This window comes from Alligator sinensis, unplaced genomic scaffold (assembly GCF_000455745.1).
Source record: "Alligator sinensis unplaced genomic scaffold, ASM45574v1 scaffold872_5, whole genome shotgun sequence".
Classification (NCBI taxonomy): domain Eukaryota; kingdom Metazoa; phylum Chordata; order Crocodylia; family Alligatoridae; genus Alligator; species Alligator sinensis.
Window position 1 is genome coordinate 415,628 of NW_005842730.1, and position 20,896 is coordinate 436,523.

Below are 20,896 nucleotides of genomic sequence, written 5' to 3' on the forward strand. Positions count from 1 at the left end.
TTTTCATTTATGATTCCTAGCTACTTTTCTACTGATGGATCATCCTATTGCCCTGCCTATAATTCATCTATCTATTTACCCACGCAAGTACATCCATATATGTACTTGCCAGGATTTGAACCTAGGACCAGACCCATCTGGTCTGATGACAGCTTACCAGGAGAGACAAACAGGAGCATATGCTTAGCGTTAAGAAGCTTTTTCCAGATGTACTGTCTATTTGCCTAGCCTACCTATTTATCTGCATTTATGCCAAGGTAACTGCAAAATAAATTCAGAATCTCTGATTATTGGAAACAGTCAAACAATTCATTACATTTACCTAGAAACAGAGTCTGGACAAAACTCCTGAGCAAAGAAGAAACTGTCACGTTGCCAGCTGCAAGCTGCTACTCACAGGGACACGATACCATTTGTCACTGTGAATGGACAATCCTCCTCCACTCCAGCACAGCATACCTACCCTCTCAGTTAGTGCCCAAATGTAACTCTCTTCCTGGAGTGGTTCTCTTTTTTGGCAGCTAAAATAGCACTGCCATGTGAAGTTCAGCTTAAGCTTTCCTTCTCCAGCTAGCTTTTTAGTAGGGTTGATCTCTGTCCCAGGACAACTCTACATTTCCTGACATCTCATCAGCTCCTTTCATTATATTACAAACATGCTCCTATTGTCTAGAAAAGGCCAACCCAAACTCCTTATATGCATTTTACTATAGTAATATCCTTTAGAAGACAGTAAAAAAAAAAAAAAAGGAAGCCAGGATTTCAACAGAGGACCAGACCAAAATGAGGTATCTGATGACAGCTTACCAGGAATAAACAGAACATATGCTTCGTGTCAAGGAAAAGTTGGTTCACACTTTGCACCAAAATGTATCATGCTCATCAACACATCCAAGAGTGCCAGCTAACATCACAATTACAAAGCAAGGTATGTCTGGAGAGCTGCACAGCTACACGATGGGTTGAATCAAGGAGTGAATAAACCAACTGACTGAGCGCCAAAATGTGCATAGTTCTGCAGCCTAATGGATGAGCCAATGGGAGAAATAATTATTTTCTGTAAATCTACCAAGGCTACCAAAGACAAGCCGGAATCCCTTGCAATATTTGCAACTATGACAGAGGATCTAGGTTCATGTCATCTTCATGGCTAGGAAACAGAGAGTGAGTAGCCTGTCTGAGCTGCATATATGCAACAAAATATATACACATTGCAAAGTTCATTAGTTGTGCATCTGAAGAGAGAGCCAATTCCTACTTCATGGATGGGAGTAACCTGTTGATAGAAAACCCACAGATTTTCTCATTGGCTCTTGAGCCCCCTAAACCCCAAGTGTGCTTCTGATTTTGGTTTTTAGGAAAGGTTCTTTTCTATTTCTAGTATTTTATCCTTGCAATAGACCTTGAAAATATGATAGCAGAAAACTGCCTGGTACAGCTGAATGGAACAAACTACAGGACTTCACTTTTGCAGGATCTGAAGTGACCTAAAGATTAGTGAATGTGCATAAATTCATACATGTTCATATAGACCGTGTGCATGCATGCGTACGCACACATATATGCATCCATGCACATTTGTATGTCCCAGGTACTTTTTATGTAAAGCGAATCACATATGCTTTGAAAGTAAACACAATGTACTTCACTAATTCACTCCAAAACCCAAGGCCCACCTGGTGCATAAAGGTAGCATCATTGTACATAGCAGCTGGTTACACATGCCAGGTTTTGCATGCCTGTGTGAAAACAAGAAGCTAAGTGATGCATGGGGTAATAACACAGCTTCAAATGTACTGAAACACTGTAAAAGCGCATCACAGAAACAGGGAGAAAATGTTCCCAGACATATGCTACTGCCAAGGCCTGAGGATATCTATTTTTGACCTCTGTGAACTTCAACTTGTAACTTCTCCAACATAATAACCTTGATGATAAGAGTACAGGTCTAAATCTGGATGCTCTGGCATCAAGTACCAGTCCTGAATGTAAAGCAGGGACAAGCCTCTCCTTGGCTCCATGGTTCATTTGGTCTAGAGTTAAGAGATTCACATTTTTCAAGATGTTTCAATCCCCATTAACTTCTCAGAGCTATAAGTACAGTGGTTAGAAAGGACAAAACTTCAGGATAAAGCAAGAAGATTACCCAGGCACAGCTATAAAATGTCTGATAATGCAGAAGCCTGCAGCTGAGCCATCATGTTGATTACTTTGACTTCAGAGGGGTTAAGGAGATCTCCTGGAAAGAATCTGTCATATATAAATGCATGTACGTACGTACATATGTATGAAGAGACCTGATTCTATCCAAAAGCCAGCCTGTATTAAACATGATTCAGTTTTAGTGCTTATACCCCATTCATCACTGTGGTTTCTATACATATGGGATTGAACACCCGATGGTATAAATCAGCACAACTCCAGTGAAGTCAGTAGAGATATGATGACTTGCAACAGTTGAGAATCCATCCTGTCCTTTTAATACAGCACAAAGAAACAGAACCCCCCCCCCCCAGACTTAATACCCTGCCTGACTTCTAGACATCCCATAATAAACACTAAAACAACAACTTGCTGATGAGCAAGTACCTCAATCATATTGTCCTCAGTGCAATTCTGAAATCCGTGACTGTACAGTACATCGAAGGCATGTCATTAACAGCTGATTGCACTGGGAAATGCCTGAGACAAAATGACTTAGTGGTCGGAGAATATTTTTGTTTTAAAAGAAGACTAAGATTGTTCTTTTTCTTTCCCCCCGGTTTGAAACTGCAGAACGGTCCATGAAAAATGACTGTCCTCTTTGAAAGGGAAGGAGGTGGAGAGAGTTGCATTTTTCAGGCCAAGTCACTGACATGGGATTGTAAGTTAGTTCCTTCAGTGTTGTTTCCACAAGAGAACTGAGAAAATGCATCTAGTTCCACCGTGTCAATCAGTATGTGAAGTCTCATAAAAATCTCATGCAGGGGATATCCAGACAAACTACAAGCAAACAAGCCCAACCCTGCTACAAACTACTATGAAACTTCCAGGAAGACAGTGCTGCAGCTTTACGTAAGCCAGCACCCAAAGACCAATACACATTAGTCATCACTGACAAAAAATCAAGACACCCTCTTTTAGAAGATGTATAAGCATCCAGCCTTTATTGGACAAAAAGTCAGCGGAGACTGCTGGTCCCAACAAAGTCAAAATAGGCCACAGACCCTGTGCCAAGTAGGAGTTTACAGTCAGGGAAGAAATTACCATTATATCTCCAGGATGACTTCTTGATTTTACAAAAGCATCGCCTTTGTTCTGGCCCGTGAGAGCTTTGCTGGCTTTTATCATAAAAAAAGCACAAGATCACTTCTTATGGCAATATAAGTATAATAACAAATATCAGATTTGTGTCTCTGCAGTCTCAGAGAGCTGCTGTAAAAATAACATCACCTGAAGTATAGCTAAGCCTGCTTAGGACAAAGAAATTCAGATGCAACTCAAATGGAAGAAAGGACCAGGCAAAAAAACAGAAGCACCCCACCACCACCACTAGATAACAACAAAAAAACCCCAACACTGGATGCAGTGGAAAAGATAAATGCCTTCCGATCTCAAGGAAGATGGCCAAGTTCAGTGCTTGGAAAGCAGTCGGTGACCACTACTTTGTTTGCTCCAAGTATATTTATCATCTTCAAGAAGAAGAAAGGAGGTTTTGTCATTGCTGAAAATGATGATGGCTCATTCGCCTGAAATGCATCATCCTTTGAAACACAAAGCAACTCCCAAGATGATCTTTCCTGTACTGGCAAGCGAAATGACACGTGACTTCTACCACGTATCTGCCACTATCACTCAGAGGAATTCCAGACTCACAAAAGACTGTCAAGTAGATCCAAGGGACCTGATTGTTTTAGCACAACATAAATGTGTTTTCCATATGCCAAAATGATTCGTTTCTAATCTATCTTTCAAGCAAAAATCTTTGGAGAGGAATGTAGATTTACTGACACTGAAACATTTTGCACACTCATTTTGGATTCACCAAATTGCTGATGTTAAGAAAAAAGCAAAGAAATTCTGCTTCTGTCTGGCATTTTCAAAATGTAATGTTTCATTTTTTTTCATTTAAAAGAGGGATGGCAGACTCACCTCGTGCCCTGGGTTGGAGCTGGAGCCAGCCCAGGACACAAGGTAGCCACAGTGGTGACATAGGTGGCAGCAGCACCAGCTCCAGCATGAGGCATGTGGCAACAGCTCCAGTCTGGGGCAATTGTGGGACCAGCAGCTGAAAAGGTATGTCAGGGGTGGCGGCAAGGGATGAAGTGGCTGGAGGACAACTGAGGCTGTATCAGCCCTTGCTCATCCTCCTGCTGCCAATCGCTATGTCCACAGGGTCCAAAGGCCCTGGATTCTGTGGCAAGCCATTCCCCACCCCTGGCCAGTCCCACCAACTTCCCATTGCCCACCTGCAGCCAGGCAGGCCAGATAGAGCAGCTCTGCAGGCCAAATCCAGCCTGCAGGCCTATGTTTGATACCCCAACTTAAAATATTTCATTAGGATATTTTCAAAATATTTCATTAGGATAATTTTTCAATTCAAAATTACTTTTTGACTTATTTTTATAAACTAAAGAACCCTGTTAAACCCCACAGGGCAGGGGATCAGACTCGATGATCTGTTGAGGTCCCTTCTGACCCTAGCATCTATGAATCTATGAAAATAAAATGTTTTGTTTGGGGTCTAACAATACAGTTCATTCAGCCCAACTGAATGGTTTTTCAGTTTCCCAGAGCAGCCAGCAAAGTAAAAGATCAAGTATTAGCACAGCTCTGTTCTTGACTAGCTGACAGAGCAACAAATCTATTCAATACACACCTTCCAGACATCATAATGTATGAAAAATTAGAAGTTAAATGCTGTAAATATATATATGGCATCCGTTCATCAGTTAGTGATGGTGGATATAGTAGCTAAATTGTTTTAAAAGAGCTGTTGTAATATTTATGAAAGGGTTAATGGATGACTTTGAGTCTGACTCAGCTTTCATACACAGTGACTTATATGATAATACTGTTAATTTACATCACAGTGGATGCGTCTACAAGAGACACTAACTGCACAATAGCCTAAATAACATTGCGCAGTAGTGTGCCAGGCAAAACCCATGCTAATACACTACTGAGCAGAAGTATTAGGCTACTGAGCAGTTAATGTCAGTAAAAAGGTGTGCGCCGGTGCTACTGTGCAGTAGCACCAGTTACTGTGCACTGATTTAATAACTGGTTATGCAAGTACTAAACTTAATGAGCAGCAACTATGGTGCATTAATGAACATGTAAACGCACCCAGAGGGAACTAGGAGTCACTTCTGATTGACACCAGTATAAGGAAAAGGAGCACTTATCTTCAGAAGATCTCTGCACCGGGCAGTAGACTTCTGCACCATTAAGCTGAGGATTTATTGATTCCTCTACAGACACCAGACTGACAAGATATGATGGATACAAGTCATCTGGCAATAAGAGAAAATGTATGACAGGGATGTACTAGATGATTAGATGACCCTCCGTCGTCTGTGCCTGTTGAAAAAGGGCTAACTGTCTGCACAGGCTTTGATGGTTTCAATACTCAGTTATGGAAGAGGTCTTTAGCTGGTGTAAATCAGCATAACTTCAGAGGAGCTATGCTGATTTATAGTAGGCAGGGATCTGAGCCTCAACAGACAAAATTCAGCAATGGTCAGATATCTGGCAACATGATTACCCATAGACAGTGATTGAGGCTTCCCTCCCCAGCACTCCCCATGATCATGATGCAGACATCGTAGGGCAGCTCCACCTGGTTGACCTTAATGGAGTTACACCACAGATGGACTTGGTCACAAATTCTCTGAAATTACCTCTAATGAGCTAATTATTTCCTGCATTTGTAATATGCTGCTGATTTGAGTTTGTGGGTGGGATGCTGAATGAATAGGAATCACACATTTCCTTGTGTTGGTATAGGGAACATTTGATTCACTGTGTAGCCATTCAGCTGCATGGCAAACAAGGCCCCCAAGACACTCCCTTCCTGTTCACGACCAGTGACTCTTCCTCCTCTTGCTATCTCCTTATCTGAGTACAAAAGAAGAGAGTGGGCCACCTCTTACCCGCTGGAGGGCATGGGCACAGGACAGTGTGACTGAATGCTTCCAGAAGCAAGGAGAATGAAGGTGACGCTGGATGGACCCAGTCAGAAGGTGAAGCATAAGGACATCATCAGGGCCCTGGACATATAGTATATTTGCAGGACTACAAAAAATAAATCACTATAAAAAATAAAGCGCTATGGGTGGCCACATATTCAAGAGTCAGGACATTTAAAGGGCTGGAAGGCAGCCAGGATCTGAAGAGCGCTGCCATGGAGGCACTTCTGGTCTCATGCTTCTTGGAAGCCCAGTAATTAGAAGGGTTGGTAGGTAGCCCAAGCCAGACACTGCCTCTTGGAGGGGGAGGGAGACGTGAGATTTGGGTTTCAGGAGGAGGGAGGGGGGCGGGGGAGGGAGAGCTGAACCCTGTGGGAAAGTTGGCGGGGGGAGTCTCTTGACCTGATCCCATGTTTTGTCCCAGAAAGACAAAGAAGTTGCTCTTTCAAACTCTTTCATCCTGGATCCATCGTTTCTGAGACAGATCATCCATTATTTTATGGCAACAAACAGCATAAATAGGTGGCCAGTTCTTTTGCTGATATGGTGGAACAAATATCATGTCTACCAGGGCCTTCAGACTGTACCAACCAGAGGACACAGTGCAAGGACAGGCTCCCTGAATGAGGAGGGGAAAAACTAAGGCATCAGATTGCTCCAGGTGTCTGCCTGTCCATGTATAATCATGTGTCTAAAGTATCTGAAGGGTCAAGGACAGGACGTGGCATGACGTTTCCTTGCTAAAGAGTGAAGGAAATGTCTAAGGAACATGCTAATTCCCAACCCTGTCCCTACCCCTGTGAGGACAGCTGGGTGGCAACCATTTCACCTGGAGCTAGGTTCAGTGGGGAAAACCCAAATGAACCATTTCCCTTACAGGGGATGGGATTCTGCATAAGCCATTGGTGTTAGCCAGTGAGCGAGCGAGCGAGCGAGTGAGTGGGCTTCACCCATACGGATGTTGCAATGGGGGTCTGCAGCTACTGTTTGCCGAAGCCCAGCTTCACGTGCAGGTATGATGCTGAAATGATCTGGCGGTACTGTACAGGAGCATGGCTCCCATTACTCACATTGACAATGGCTTCTTTTGTCTGGGCCATGTCCGATATCACCCCATCTGTGATGATCAGCAATACGAAGTACTGGGAACCATCCTGGACAGCCGTGGCATACCTGGACAGGGAGATGTTCACTTGAGTATAGGCTTGGAGTGGGGGCGGTAGGGTACTGTTGTGTAAGAAGAGAAGTAGTCCTGGGGCCTCTGACCTGATGGCTAAACTTGCTGCATACTCAATTAACTCTGAAGTGCTCCAGTGAGCACCAAAGCAGGATCCATCTCTGTCAGAGGTTTAGAGTAGCCTGTTTAGTTTCCCAGATTTAAAGATGTCTGTGGCAAGATTAAGGGAGTCCTCTGCACTTCAATTCCACTCCTGGCACTGACAAGCACGTTTTAGGAACAGTGCAAGTCCCAAAGAAAGAGCGATTCACCACTCATTCAATCAGGATCCTTCTGGGTTGAAGGAAAGGCACGCTGGTTATCCCAGCTACTCCGCATGGATGGTTGCTGGAAGTGGAGGTAACAACAGGCCAGTGGATGACACTGTGCCACAGGAAATAATGGCCTGAGATTGTTAAAGCAGGGCTGTACATGCCTCTGCCAGATACCGTAGCTTGCCAAGGCATTTCCAAGCTCTTGTTTCTTTCACTGCTACTTGTGGACCACTTAGTGTCATGGTGGGACTTCCCATTGCTCCCTGATGGTGACAAGCGTTTCTGGGCTAAGAGCCTATGTCTAGCCAGGGCCGGATTAACACATAGGCAAACTAGGGACATGCCTAGGGCCCTGAGCTGTGGGGGCCCCCGGTCCTTCCCTCCGTGGTGGTGGCGTGAATGGACCCACCTGCCTCCCTTCCCTTCCTTTCCCCTCCCCTCTGCCAGCCTTGCCGTGGCACCTGCTTCCTAGCAGTGGCTCCAAGCAATGCTGGGTGGGGAGGGGGTCTCGACCAGCCTGGGGCCCATGAGTTTGTTTGCCTAGGGCCCACTAAAGGGTTCATCTGGCCCTGCTTCTAGCTCGAGAAGGAGTTAAGAGGGCATGATGGTCTGTGTGGTGTTGCCATGTACCCACTGCACTGGCTGCCTTTACCTGGCCACATGATTAACCACCGGTGCAAAGTTGGTGGGGCCATACAGCTGGACCGTCTTGAGGCTCTTGTGGTAGGCTTCCAGGATGCCCTCTATACCGTTGCAGTAGGGGTTGTCAGCATTGCCGTTCTGAGAAAAAGACAGGGAGAAATGGTTTCTCATCTTCCCCCTTCCCTGTTTGTTTCTTTTACCTCCCCCATCAGATGACAAGGATGCTCAAAGTGCTGGCTGAGGGAGTCACTGAGAGCCATGTGAGGGCTTCCCCTTTGTACTGAGAGGAATCACGAGGAGGGGTTGTGTTCAAGGAAATGAAGACCACCTCCCTGAGGGCTTAGAGGAATAGTACTAATTATATTTAGCAGTTGCACAGAATTTTCCACCCCATGGTCTCTGAGTACCATTATTCCCAGATGGGGAAACTGAGGCAGAGAGAGGGGTAGTGACTCAGCCAAGGCCACACAAAAATAGTGCCTGAGCTGGGAACTGAATCCAGGGGGTCCCAGCTGTGGTATTAACTTGACTTCCATAGTCTGTGCCTTGAGCATGGTAGACATCTCCAGGGAGCAGGGCTGAAGGAAGATATGGGGTATTCACATGGGGGTAGGATCTGCTTCCCTTGGTGCACCTACATGGCAGCCTCCTGGCCGGTCAGTGGCCTTTTCTGCTCAGTGGGCCAGTCTGGCACTGAGATGGACCCACTGGAAGAGAGACTAAGTGTGAGAGAGACTCAAAGGGGATGGCAGTACCAGTGGGAACTCGTGGGACACGTGCCCATCCGGAGGGATTTTGGCTCCAAAACCGAGTGCAGGAAACATCTTGTCACTGTCGTAGTCCTGGATGATCTCGCCCACTGCTTTCAGTGCCATAGCATACGCATTGAGCTGGTAGGGGTTCATGTAGTGCAGGGAAGTGGATTGCGAGGGGTTTCCTGCCAGAGACAGAGAAGAGTTAGAGGCAAGCAGAGAGCACAGCAGTAGAGGGGTGTGTGATATATAACTGGACATTGTCAGGTCACTTTAGGGGGCAAAACTATGCTCTCACTGTGAGGCCAGGGCCTGATTTTCACATGTACCAGGCAAATGAGAATAACTCCACTAAGCCATCTGGGGGGGATGACTGATGTGTGTGCAGGCGAGAGGATATTCAGCCCCTTCCTGATTTCCCTGGGAATTTGCCCAGGGACCATACACAGGCTTTGACCAGCGGCCCCAATTCATCTCTTTCCATCATCAGTATTTCCAATGAGGTTGGGAGAGTGATCCTGGCATCACACTGATCCAAACAAGATCAGAACCAGGCCCAAAGGGTCTGGGTAGGACATGTGTTTGTTGAAAACTGAATACTACTCCTTGCAGGATACCCAATCCCTATCTGACTGGGACTTATCAAGCTGCCTATACCTCAAGTGACTGTTAATTTTAAAGCACCTTATGGAGAATTTGCAAGTGTGCAATAAATATGCAACCTCTCAGAGAAGTTACAATAGCATTTATTGTGTGAACAGCCACTGAGCGCCCCAACTCAGAGGTCTAGCCTTGTTCTGGGAATCCTCCCACCACATCTCTGGTACAGAGACTCACCATTGGAAGCTGTGAAGTCGATGGCCACGGTGAAGTTGATCTGCGTCCTAGAAAAGTGACAATGATAGTATGAGACAGAGGCTACTGCAGTGCGGGACTTTGTCTGGAGGCATTTTGCTCAGTCTTCACCCTTGATGCCGAAGCCCAACCTTAAAACTCTTGCTTTTTTGCAAAATTCAGATTCCAACTGTGCAGTTCTAGCCTCATGGGGGCTAAGACACAGATCTGCCAGTTGGAGCACAAGCAGCCAGAAAGATCCCTCCGTGCTAGCCATGCTACCATCTTATGGCTTTTGTTCACACATGGAAGTCATTGTCATAACTTATGGTGTAGGCCAATGGTGTAACAAGGTTCAAAGTAGGACTGGACAAATTTATGGAGGATAGCTCCATTAGGAACTATTAAACACAACACTTCAGGTGCCTGGGTGGTATGATGGGGCATGGATAACTCTACACATGCCCTGTTTCAAACACTCTTAGTCTAAAAGACCTGTTCCTTGCCCCTGTTGCAGACAGGACATTGGACTAGATGCATCTCAATGTCTCAAAAATGGGACTGCAGGCAGAAGCTTTACTCACTAAGTTACTGGAGGCTCTGGGTCAATATAAGACATTTGAAAATCTGGCTGTTACAAAGTGCTGAGCAAAAAATGGGGCCTGGGGCACAGGCCCCAGGCTCCAACCCTTGGGGGAATGGGGCTCAAAAATAGCAGCAGACAGATGTGCTGTCAGCCTGGCCACCACCACACCCCTGGCAACACAGCTCAGAGGCTGCACACGAGGGTTACCTGTTGACAGAGTGGATGTGATTTCCTGCACAGTACCTGCCTGTGCTCTGTCTTACTTCTCAAGGCCTGCCCGTGATTTGGCTGATGATGATGCTGGAGCAGTTACATAAGATCAGGCTAGTTTTTGATTAGCTACATTAATTAGGCAGCATAGAAGGTTATGCCCCATGATTTATCAACACTGTTATATGAATGCAGGCTCCATCTCTCACCCCATCTCTGCTCCTGAGAAGTGGTTTGGTTGAATAGCCAGTAACAAAACCTGCAGGTCAGATTCTCATCTCACTGACTTGGAATAAATCAGGAGTAATTCTACTGGGCCTGACTCCTCTCTCGCTTTTCTCACTGGCATTTTTATGTGAACCCATACAGTTGCACCAGGCCCTTCAGGATCATACCCAAGCTCCCTTTTTTCCCCCCGGTGCATAAACAAGTCCTGGATTTAGAGAGGCTGAAAACATATTCAGGATCAGGAGGACTTGAGAATCAAAATCTGCATCCTGCTGATGTAGATCAGCCTGGCTGTACTGAAGTCAGTGGAATTGTTTTATTTTACATTAGCTAAGGCTCTGTTTCCAAAGGCCAACATTCACATTGTTCAGCTTGAGACACCTGCCATGGAGGTAGCAGTGATTTCCTGCATGGTAGGGGGGGAGGAGAAGGGCACTCAGCCCTTTCTGAAAATCAAGTCCTTATAAAATGATGCCAGATGAGTTCCTCAAGTTAGAATCCACATTTAAAGACCGGGCATTAGAGGTTTGTCCAAATCACAGAGCAAACCTGATGCAATCGTAAGGGCCAGATGATGGCCTATAACAAAAGTAGATGCATTCATATTTTTTTTTTCACGGACTTGAGCAGGGTGGAATAGACTCACACTTAGGTGCCCAAGTGCAGTGAGATGCCCACTAGGAATACATCTGGCCTCTGTGTAAACGGGTGCCTCTCCACTCACTATGATTGCACTATGACAATTTACAGCATCTGAGGGTCTGGCTTACAGGTTCCAGAGGTACTTCTGGTGGGTGGAGGCAGCACTTCAGCCTGTGCATACAAACCCTACCCCCTATTTTTTTAAGAGCTGTGTTGAATTTGCAGAGCCTCAAGACCCTCCGATGCATTGGGTCAGCATCCTGGCTTGGAGATGCTCATCATTTAAGGGATGCAAGGCGTTGAACTTGCCATTTTTCAGAGCCGATGCAACAAGAGCCTGTTGCCACTGGCTTTGTTTCTTCCTCTCTGGCAGGTAAGATGTCAAGTCCCCATGGCAGCACCAGCCCCTTGTTAACATTCTCCCCGGATCTGAGGGCACAGCTTGTCACAGAACAGTGGATGCTGGTTTGTGGCAGGGGCTGACAGCTGGGATGTCTCAGCTGAGATGATGGAAAGAGCCAGAGCTCTCGGCAGAAGGGCATCTGCAGGCTGATCTTGTATCCATCACTCACACCCAACATTAATGCTGTCTGGACAATCAGCCCCAAATGGGGCAAGAAGGCCAATCAACTTACTGTCATGCCAGGATGAGAGTCCAGAGGTGACAGGGGATACATGTGAGCTGAGTTTTTGTCACTGGTGTTATAAAATACTCCACACGTGGGTGGAAGCAGCAGTGTGTTGTGGACAGAACAAAGAACAGCAAGGCAGGACTCCTGGGTTCCTTTCTAAGCCGGAGGTGTGTGAGTGGTTCAAGTGGAAACCATGGGGTGGAGTCTCTTCTTTTCTGGACACCTCTATGTCTAGATTTGTTCGTCCAAGTGGTATTTGGATCATCTCCTTTGCCTACAGGGCATGTTGGCACTTGTGTGTCTATGGGAATTCTATTCCCCGCCCCAGCCCGCATGCCCCCGCCCCAGCACGCGTGTCTATACAGCCCCACACAATGCCCCTCCCATGCACAGGCAGACTCCCCAAAGCCTCCAAACTCCAGCACACACTCACATGACTTGCACACTCATATATCTCTCTGTGCTCTCGATCACATCTCCCTACACACTCCCCTCCATTCCTTCACCAGTTTATACCCCTTTCTCTACAACCTACTGCCCATCTGGACCTGCAACCCAAGTCACCCTGACACCCACCCCCCTCTGGGCCCAATGCAACTTGCACTTGACTCCCACCTGAAACCACCACCAGCACCTGCACACAGACCCCCCCCCCCCTTTTACCTGCACTTGCTCTCTCCCCCAGATCCTGCCCCCGCCCTCAGCTTCCCCCAATCTTGCACCCAGATCTGCACTCACACCAGGACCCCCCCAGATTCCTTCACATCTGGGTCCACATCTGCACCCACCACCCAAACCTGCAGCTCCACCCACACCCTCCCTCAGAGCCCACCCACACCCACACTCAAATGCACACCCAGGCCCCCCAAGCTCACCTGAACTGCCATGTGGATGGGAACCTGCAACCCCAACTGCTACCCCCACCCAGACCCACACTGCCATCCTCACCTGAAAGCACACCCCCAGCTATGTCCAGTTCTGCACCTTCACCCCTACCTGCCTCCACATCCACATTCACACTGCACCACACCCCCACCTAGATCTTCACCTGTAACTGGACAGCCCCCCGCACCACCATCCAGAGCGGATCCACAGTCAAACTCACTCTGCACCCCAACCCACATCTGGGCCCATGGACATACCCCCACCTGCTCTTCCCCCACCTAAACATGCGCTGCCACCCTATCCCCATCCCCTGCAGTGCGTTCCCTCACACAGCCTGTTCCACACCTCTTTCCTATACCCCTCTTCCCGCACACAACGCTCCATCTGCCTCACCCCCAATCTAGCTCAGAGAAATGTTTTGCCCTACCCGACATGCAGCAAATGTCCCTAAGTAGCCCCCATCTAGCCAGGCCAGCACAGCAGACCTCTCCAAGACCATTCACTGCAAATGTAATGCAACTAGCTCTCTCATCTGAGCAGTGTGAGCCCTTCTAGTGAGAGCTGAGCCCACACAGCCTGCTGTCAAGAAAAGGAAATGAATCCAGGAAGCTACACAGTTGCCACAAGGTAGAAGAGACCATAGTTAATCTGACAAAACAGCCCATCACAGGGTGCAGCAGTGAGATGTGCACAACTGTGACAGATGTCATGGACATCTGCACAAGTGGAGCCCTGAATGTTGCCAAACACACGCCAATGGAGCGATGCTTGAGTGGGACGCTCCAAGTCCTGCCCCGAGAATCGCAGAGAGTGATGGAGGCAGAGGAGAAAGGAAATCCACTTTGGCAGAGATGGGCTGGTGTCACAATTCCCATTTTACAAATGGGAAACTGAGGCACAGAAAGCGGATACGACTTATCCAAGGTCATACAGTGAGCAAGCAGCAGGGCAGGGAACAGAATCCAGGAGTCCTGTCTCCCAGCTCCCCTGCTCTATCCCCTCCATACCACTTCCTCACAAAGCTAGGGATTGAATCCAGGAGTCTTGGCTCCCAAGCCACATGCTCTAACTACTAGATACCACTACCCCTCTACTTCAAAGTGGAGCTGTCACTTGCAGCTGTCACACTCATCCATGGGACCAGCCCTGGTGCATGCAGGGAGCTCCTAATTATGTGCTACTGGCATACCAAGATGTTTCCCTGGGGTCTGGGCCAAACTAGTCACAACCCACCATGTCAATCAGTACCTCCCTGCTAACTGTCTTCTGAAGCCTAAAGTGAAAGCAGCTGGTGGTCAGGTATAAAGAACAAGGCCAAAGGCTGCCATGAAGGGCCCAGGCTCAGGCTCTTGCTGATGACTTCTGGCTGTTAGGCCTCTCCGATGGGGTACCCATGTCTATCGGTACCTTCTAGGGGCCTCAGACAGAGGATGCTATTAGCATGGACTCAGGGACCCTGGATAGGAACATGCACCCTCTTTCCTTGAAGAGACTCATTCTTTCAGTGCTCTCCGTACACATGCTAATGTGAGCTCACAGAAAGCTGCTGCTCTGCTGTACAGCCTGCCTTGCTGGCAGTCAGGAGCATCTGTGAACTCTGGTGCCTCCTCTCTCCAGCTGGTCAGGTACCTCTCCTGGGCATGGCCATGCTAATAGGTTTGCATGAGCACAAGGAGGCATATGGCATGATTATGGCATATGCAATGGCACCAAGGCTGGGGATGGATGGTACTGGCAGCATTCTGCAAGATGCCTGTTTTGACTTGTCACTGTCTGCATCTGTGGGCAACAGATCAAGCTGTATATAAGTTGGCACTGTACCACCCTGAGAATCAGCCCAGAGCTCACAAGGCCCCAAAAGCAGATATCCAGGACATCTGCCTTGAGCCAGGCGCTCAGCAAGGATGAAATTTCTGCTTGGCCTCAAGTAACTCCAATCAGGTGCTAAGGGATCCATTGTAATGCCCACTCTAAGCATAGGTGAGAAGGATCAAAAAGGCCCCTTCCCAATTCCCTGGAGCCAGAGCAGGACAGGGCTCTACAGGGTGATTTCCAGAGATTCATTCAGTCTACCTTTATGGGCACGAAGCAACAGGGCTCTTTTGGGAGATTTAGGACCAATTTATTAATGGCTTATAAAAAGTACTAAAGTGGGGATTCACAATGCTTTTAGACTCAAGGCACCCTTGGAAAATGCCAGCTTTTAGTTTTCACTCCTTTTTGACTACAGAAAAACAACACGACAATTCTTCTGTTGCAAAGAGCTCAGACAGACCATAGCAGGGCAGAATGCTTCTAACACTACAGATTTCTATATGAAATCTCTGGGTTTCTCTCTTGAATCATGTTTGCACACCTAACAGTGCTAACACGGCATGGCACCCTGCAGCACCCTTGAAAGGATCTCAAGGCATGCCATGGGGCCACATCACCCTGGTTGAGAATCACTCAGTTAAAGGATTAATAGATTATTTGATAAATGCCTAACACAATGATTATAGAGTGCAACAGGTTGGCAGCTGCTTGTAACCCTGATTTATAACCATCCATAACACATTTCACTGATGTGCTTATAACCACCTAAGATGTATAATACTCCTCTCTGTAACATACCTAGCGCATCTGTTCACCCTTTTTAGCCCATTTATAAGTAAAACCTTAGTAGAAAGTGAGATTCTGTTCTGTCAGTCGCACGAGGAGGCAGATCCTTAGGTGGAGTAAATGGATGCGGCTCCCCTGACATGTGATTCATACCAGCAGAAGGTCTGGTTAAGACCTCCCTGGTAGTTAGCTATCCCCGATAGCTTAAATGTGGCCATTTTTAATTCCATTCTGTGACTGCTGGCATTGTTCTGTCCACCTTGCTCTTCTGTGGGTCCTAAAACTCCTGTAACTTATACTGATGTAACTTGACTGGAGTAAGAGATGAGAACCTGCTCCTTGATACAGCATGTCCTTCCAATATGTGAAGACAGCGATATCCCCCATTAGCTGTTGGCTTCCTGGGCTGGTGAGATTCAACTCTTTTAATCCTCTCATATCACTTCCACTCCTTATCACATTCACTCCTGCTCCTGGGACTCCCCTCAGTTTATTAACAGATATCTTTCCATGTAGGTGATGGTAAGGAATGAATGCACTGCTCCCAGCTCAGCTGCACTCAAGCAGTGGGTAGAAACTGTCACTGCCCTGCTCTGTGAATGGATGCCTCCGGATATAATTTGTCTCTGCATGTTAAGCAGTCTGTGTCTGAGAACTCTGAACAGTGCCGAGGCCTCATACTGGTTCTCTGCACAGAGCTGCATTGTGCCCTTAATGAGCTTGACCTACACCAACCCCTTGATCTGAATACACCAAACTTTGGGTTGTTTGAAATCTGAATCCAAAACTAGAGGCCAGAGTCTGTATCAGCTTGCTGTGCATAAATGGATGTTGCTACAACAGGACCAAGCTTTACAATGCCCCCTCCTAGAATCCTCTAGGCCATTCTGTGCAATCCCACAGCACTTGACTGATGGCTGGACAAGCTCCACTGCTTCCATGATTTTAGTGACAGTAGTAAGGACATAACTGAGGCCCAGATGACCCAGGAAAACAACCTGTTGCTGACAATGGTTATAACTGGCAACTGGTCACACAAGCAGGTGGCCTGCCAGTGTACATAGGATAAGAAAAGTTTCAACACTTTTACAAGAAGTTTGGTTGAGACCTTTCTACTAACCAGACAGACCACTTGACATTCAGTGGTTCTGTTTTGTAGTCAGATGGGCCAGGAGGATTAGAGAACAGCAAAGCCCCCCACTGGAACAGGGTACCTAGGGAGGTGGTGGAATCTCCATCCTTGGAGGTTTTTAAAACCCAGCTAGACAAAGCTCTGGTTGGGATGATCTAGTCGGAGGTGGTCCTGCTTTGAGCAGAGGGTTGAACTAGATGACCTCCTGAGGTCCCTTCCAACTCTCATTTTCTATGATTCAATATCACTTCTATCCCTGTCCTAAAGACTGACATGGTGCTAGGTGACCCGAGTTATCAATGGCAATGCCCTGCCTCCCAGCCCATTCCACCATTACCCCCCATTTCTTCGAGGAATCCCTGATGAGCTATTGCAGAACCCCAGGGATCCACACAACAGTCTGAAAACCACTGCTCTGGAGCCAGCTTAACCTGCAGCTTTTTGACTTCCCAATCTATTCCCAGAACACCGCTGCGGTCAACACCACCCCACAGGTCAGGCCGTATTGCAGCCCTGCTTTTGAAGCTGGCTCCTGTGGGCCAAGAGAGGAGGATATGTGAAGCCAGGAGGAAGCAAACAAGCTAAAGAGTGAGTGACAGCTGTTGCTCCAGAAAGGTGCGGTCCCTTGTTCCTAATAGGGCATAAGTTTCTCCACTGTACTGCTCTCCACTGTATTTTCTCCAATGAACAATCAATGTAAGAGGCAGCAGCTGAGTTTCAAGAGGAGTGCTAGAGAATGACCAAGAAAACACACACTCCATGGTGTGCTGCTCAGAGCTGTCTGGGTCAGAATCTGGGTTCAGTTCCCTAGACAAGTGCCTTAAATACAAGGTTATTTGGCTAAAAAATAGGAGTCCTCTTCTCCCTGGTTCTCCAGGGCATATACCTAGGTATGTGCATTATGTAGCTACATAGCTGTCCAGCCAGTGCATTGCCTACTGCATGTGCTTCCATGTCCACAGTGCAGGGGTAATGGAGTAGCAACCAGTGTAAACATCAAAAATGCCCCTTTATGGGGCTGGCTAAGTGCAAGTTAGATGCACCAAGGGGAACAGAATTCATGCCATGATTTCAGCGTCAGCACATGGCAAACAAAAATAACGGGTGATTCACGTGCCCTGAAATAGTCAGTGGCTCTGTCCCCATCTTGAAATAAGTTGTTCATCTCCTGCATCTTGCTCGCATAGGAAGAGAAACAGTAGCCCACTTACCCTCCTTTAATATAATCCAAGAAGGTGCACTCTGATTCCACAGTGAATGAGAGCAGCGTCACCTTGGGGCCAAAGAGAGAGGGCAGTCAGTTATGCCAAGAATTATGCCTCAGAGATTGCTAGTGCAAAGGTCATCTTCTTTAGTGTGAAGAGAAGGTGCTAGTGTGAGAGCTCTGGAGACTGAACTATGAATCTATGGCCCGAGGAATAAACTAACCTTCCAAACTGTTCCCTGGCAATGGGTGGCACATAGGGCCTTTTTTTTTTTTTTATAGAAAATTTGGGTTCCAACAAAATCTTTTTGGGGATGAAAATGTTTCATTTCTGTGTGGAAATGCTGATTTTTCATTAAATTAAAAAAACCCAAACCTGAAAATATTCTGATTCTGAAACGGTACCACAATGCATCATCTAAGTGGCAGTGTAGTTGCCTTCTTTCCCCACCCGCCACCCCCAAATCCCTCCATTTCCTATAAAGCACCAGGACCAGGAACTCTCATAATACTACCCCTTTCCTCCCCAAGAGGGGAGACGATCTCCTGTATTGCACAACCCAGGACCCTGCCCATACAGAAGGATAGTGTAGTATTTCCAAATCAAAATATTTTGATTTTCAGCTGAAATTGGTTGGTTTGAATTTCTGCTGACAAATCTAAAGTTTTCCTAGGAACACCCTTCCCTTCTGCTTTTCAACCAAGTCCAGGGTCACGTCTGCCCTGGCTTCAATACTGACTCAGGAAAAAAATCATTAATGGCGCCCACTGCAAGTCCCAGCGCCTGGATTTTCCCCTCAACTCTCTTACCCAAGATCTGACAGCAACCAGGCCAGCTTAGTTTACAAGATCAGACCTGAAAACCACCCATAAAAAGCTGACCGATGATTGCGAGCTACCACTTGGCTGTTATGTGGCAGAGCCCCATGTCAAAGACTTACAGGGGTGAAAGCACTGATCAGTGAAAATTGTTCTTGTAACACGTGAGGACTGCGTGGTGGCTTGTCTTTGGGCCATACATCATCCTAGGACAACTGCTCCTCCTTTCTTAGGTGGCATTAGTGCCAAAGGAAAATCCAATCACTTACTGTTCCTGAGTTAATGTATTTCTTTTTCTTCATTTTCTTTCTGGGATTCACCACCTAAAGGAAGAAAGAAGTGGGAGAGACTGAATGTTTGTTTAGGAGCAAATTCTATTCTGACTAGCAAGAAGAGGCACCAACAATGCACAACTGAGACTAGATAGGACTTGTACAGTTTTACATGCCTTTGATCCTCTCTCTTATTAGAGACTGAATAACTCCAAGTGACCTCGGTATTGCAAATGAGTGACATGCCCCTAGTTGCTCTAATAAATTATCTATCCTGCCATCATGCTGAATATTTTGAAATGGGAACAAGTCTCAGTATAATTGGAGTGTTCATCTCTTTTTACTCTGCAATTCCTTCTGCCCCCCCAAATTTCTCATCATTATAGCAGAAACAAACCATATTGTTTCAGATGTGCATATGGTCATCGCCTAGCAGGAATAAGGGAAGAGGAAAAGCCTAAGGCAATAAATTTAGTCCTAAGCAAAAGCAATTTCTCACAGCCAGCATGAGTAGCCCTTAGCTCTTTGGAGAATACATGTCTGTTTCTCCTATTAAAAAGAATATTTCCCTTTTCTTTCTCAGAACATCTTCCTGACCACAGGGGATGTGAATGCAACAGTGCTAGAGAAAGGTGGTGATATAACACAAGATTCAGGCACTGCAGATAAGGTTCCTCAGGCATGTAGCTCCCACTGAAGTCTCCTTGGCCATGATAAGCTACATCACCAGAGAATCTAGCCCGGTGGGTGAAATCCATCACATGCAAAGAGCCAGGGTGAGAAATAGGCAATATTAAAATTCATTCCAGCAGGGTTTGGGAAGGACATAAGTAGGGCATAGGTCCCATGCCAACCTGACACCTGGGTGTGAATATCACCATGTATAGACAAGAACAAGAAACCATCCGAGGTATTTCTATAATGTCTATTCCCAGAGCACCTCATATTGTTACCACCTATTTATCCTTGCAGCACCCCCTGAATCAGGACAGTGCTCTTGTCCCCCTCATGCACAACAGAGGCACAAAGAGTATAAGCAATTTGCCTAAGGTTAAGCAGGGAGTATGTTGCAGAGTTCCAAGCTAGCATCCTAACTGCTGCATTATTCTTCTCTGGAGCCTGCGTCCTTTTTGTCCATAGGCTTCACTGCTCCTGGATCCCATGGTCGAGCTTTTCCAAAGTGCTGTGTGATTTGGGTGCCTCTGTTTTGGAGCGTCCTAGCGATGACACCTGAAAAGGCCCTGCTTCTCAGAGGGTTGGTAGTGCATGCTTTCTGACAACCAAATCCCTTTAAAACAGTTCAACCTGGATGCACGAAATAGCTAGTCCCTTTGAAAATCCATGTCTGGAGACTCCACTCCTCAGCTATTCAAACTCTGCAGATCGTTGTTTGACTGTCTTCCCTTTCCATCCCCGAGCTGCTCCATAAAGGGCTGGGTTTTCCAAAACCTGGGATAGGGAAAGCCTGTTTCTCTCCTGAATCTGTTTCTTATCTGCCCTCGGCAGAAAGTCCTACTCTTCTTCCAGCTGACCAACTCTGCTGGCCTTCCCAAGGGCTCTCCTTTCCCCTCCGTGATAAACAAGGACATGGCCTTTCCAGCCAGTGAAATTACATTTTTGCTCTCTCTCTGGAAAGAGCTCATTTGGAATCACGGGGTTTTTCCTTCCCTTCTCAATGATCTGTTTTGATAAGGTCATGGGAATTCATCCAGAATAAAAGGCATTAATGATTTACACAGATTATTTGCCAGCTCCTCCTCCCCCCAACCTCTCCTTCTCGCTCCTTCCTCCTGCTG

At 46.7% G+C, this 20,896-nt stretch overlaps 1 protein-coding gene across 1 annotated transcript in view; it reads right to left on the reverse strand.

The window, feature by feature from the left end:
• Window positions 1-20,896, reverse strand: part of LOC102381925 (copine-5) — a 116,955-nt gene that overhangs the window by 23,055 nt on the left and 73,004 nt on the right. Inside the window, exons 11-16 of the mRNA XM_025216347.1 lie at window positions 19,098-19,151; window positions 18,017-18,078; window positions 9,893-9,939; window positions 9,059-9,240; window positions 8,314-8,441; window positions 7,241-7,343 (exon numbers count right to left, since the gene is read on the reverse strand). Coding sequence (XP_025072132.1) covers window positions 7,241-7,343; window positions 8,314-8,441; window positions 9,059-9,240; window positions 9,893-9,939; window positions 18,017-18,078; window positions 19,098-19,151 — 576 coding nt within the window. The remainder of the gene's footprint in view (window positions 1-7,240; window positions 7,344-8,313; window positions 8,442-9,058; window positions 9,241-9,892; window positions 9,940-18,016; window positions 18,079-19,097; window positions 19,152-20,896) is intronic.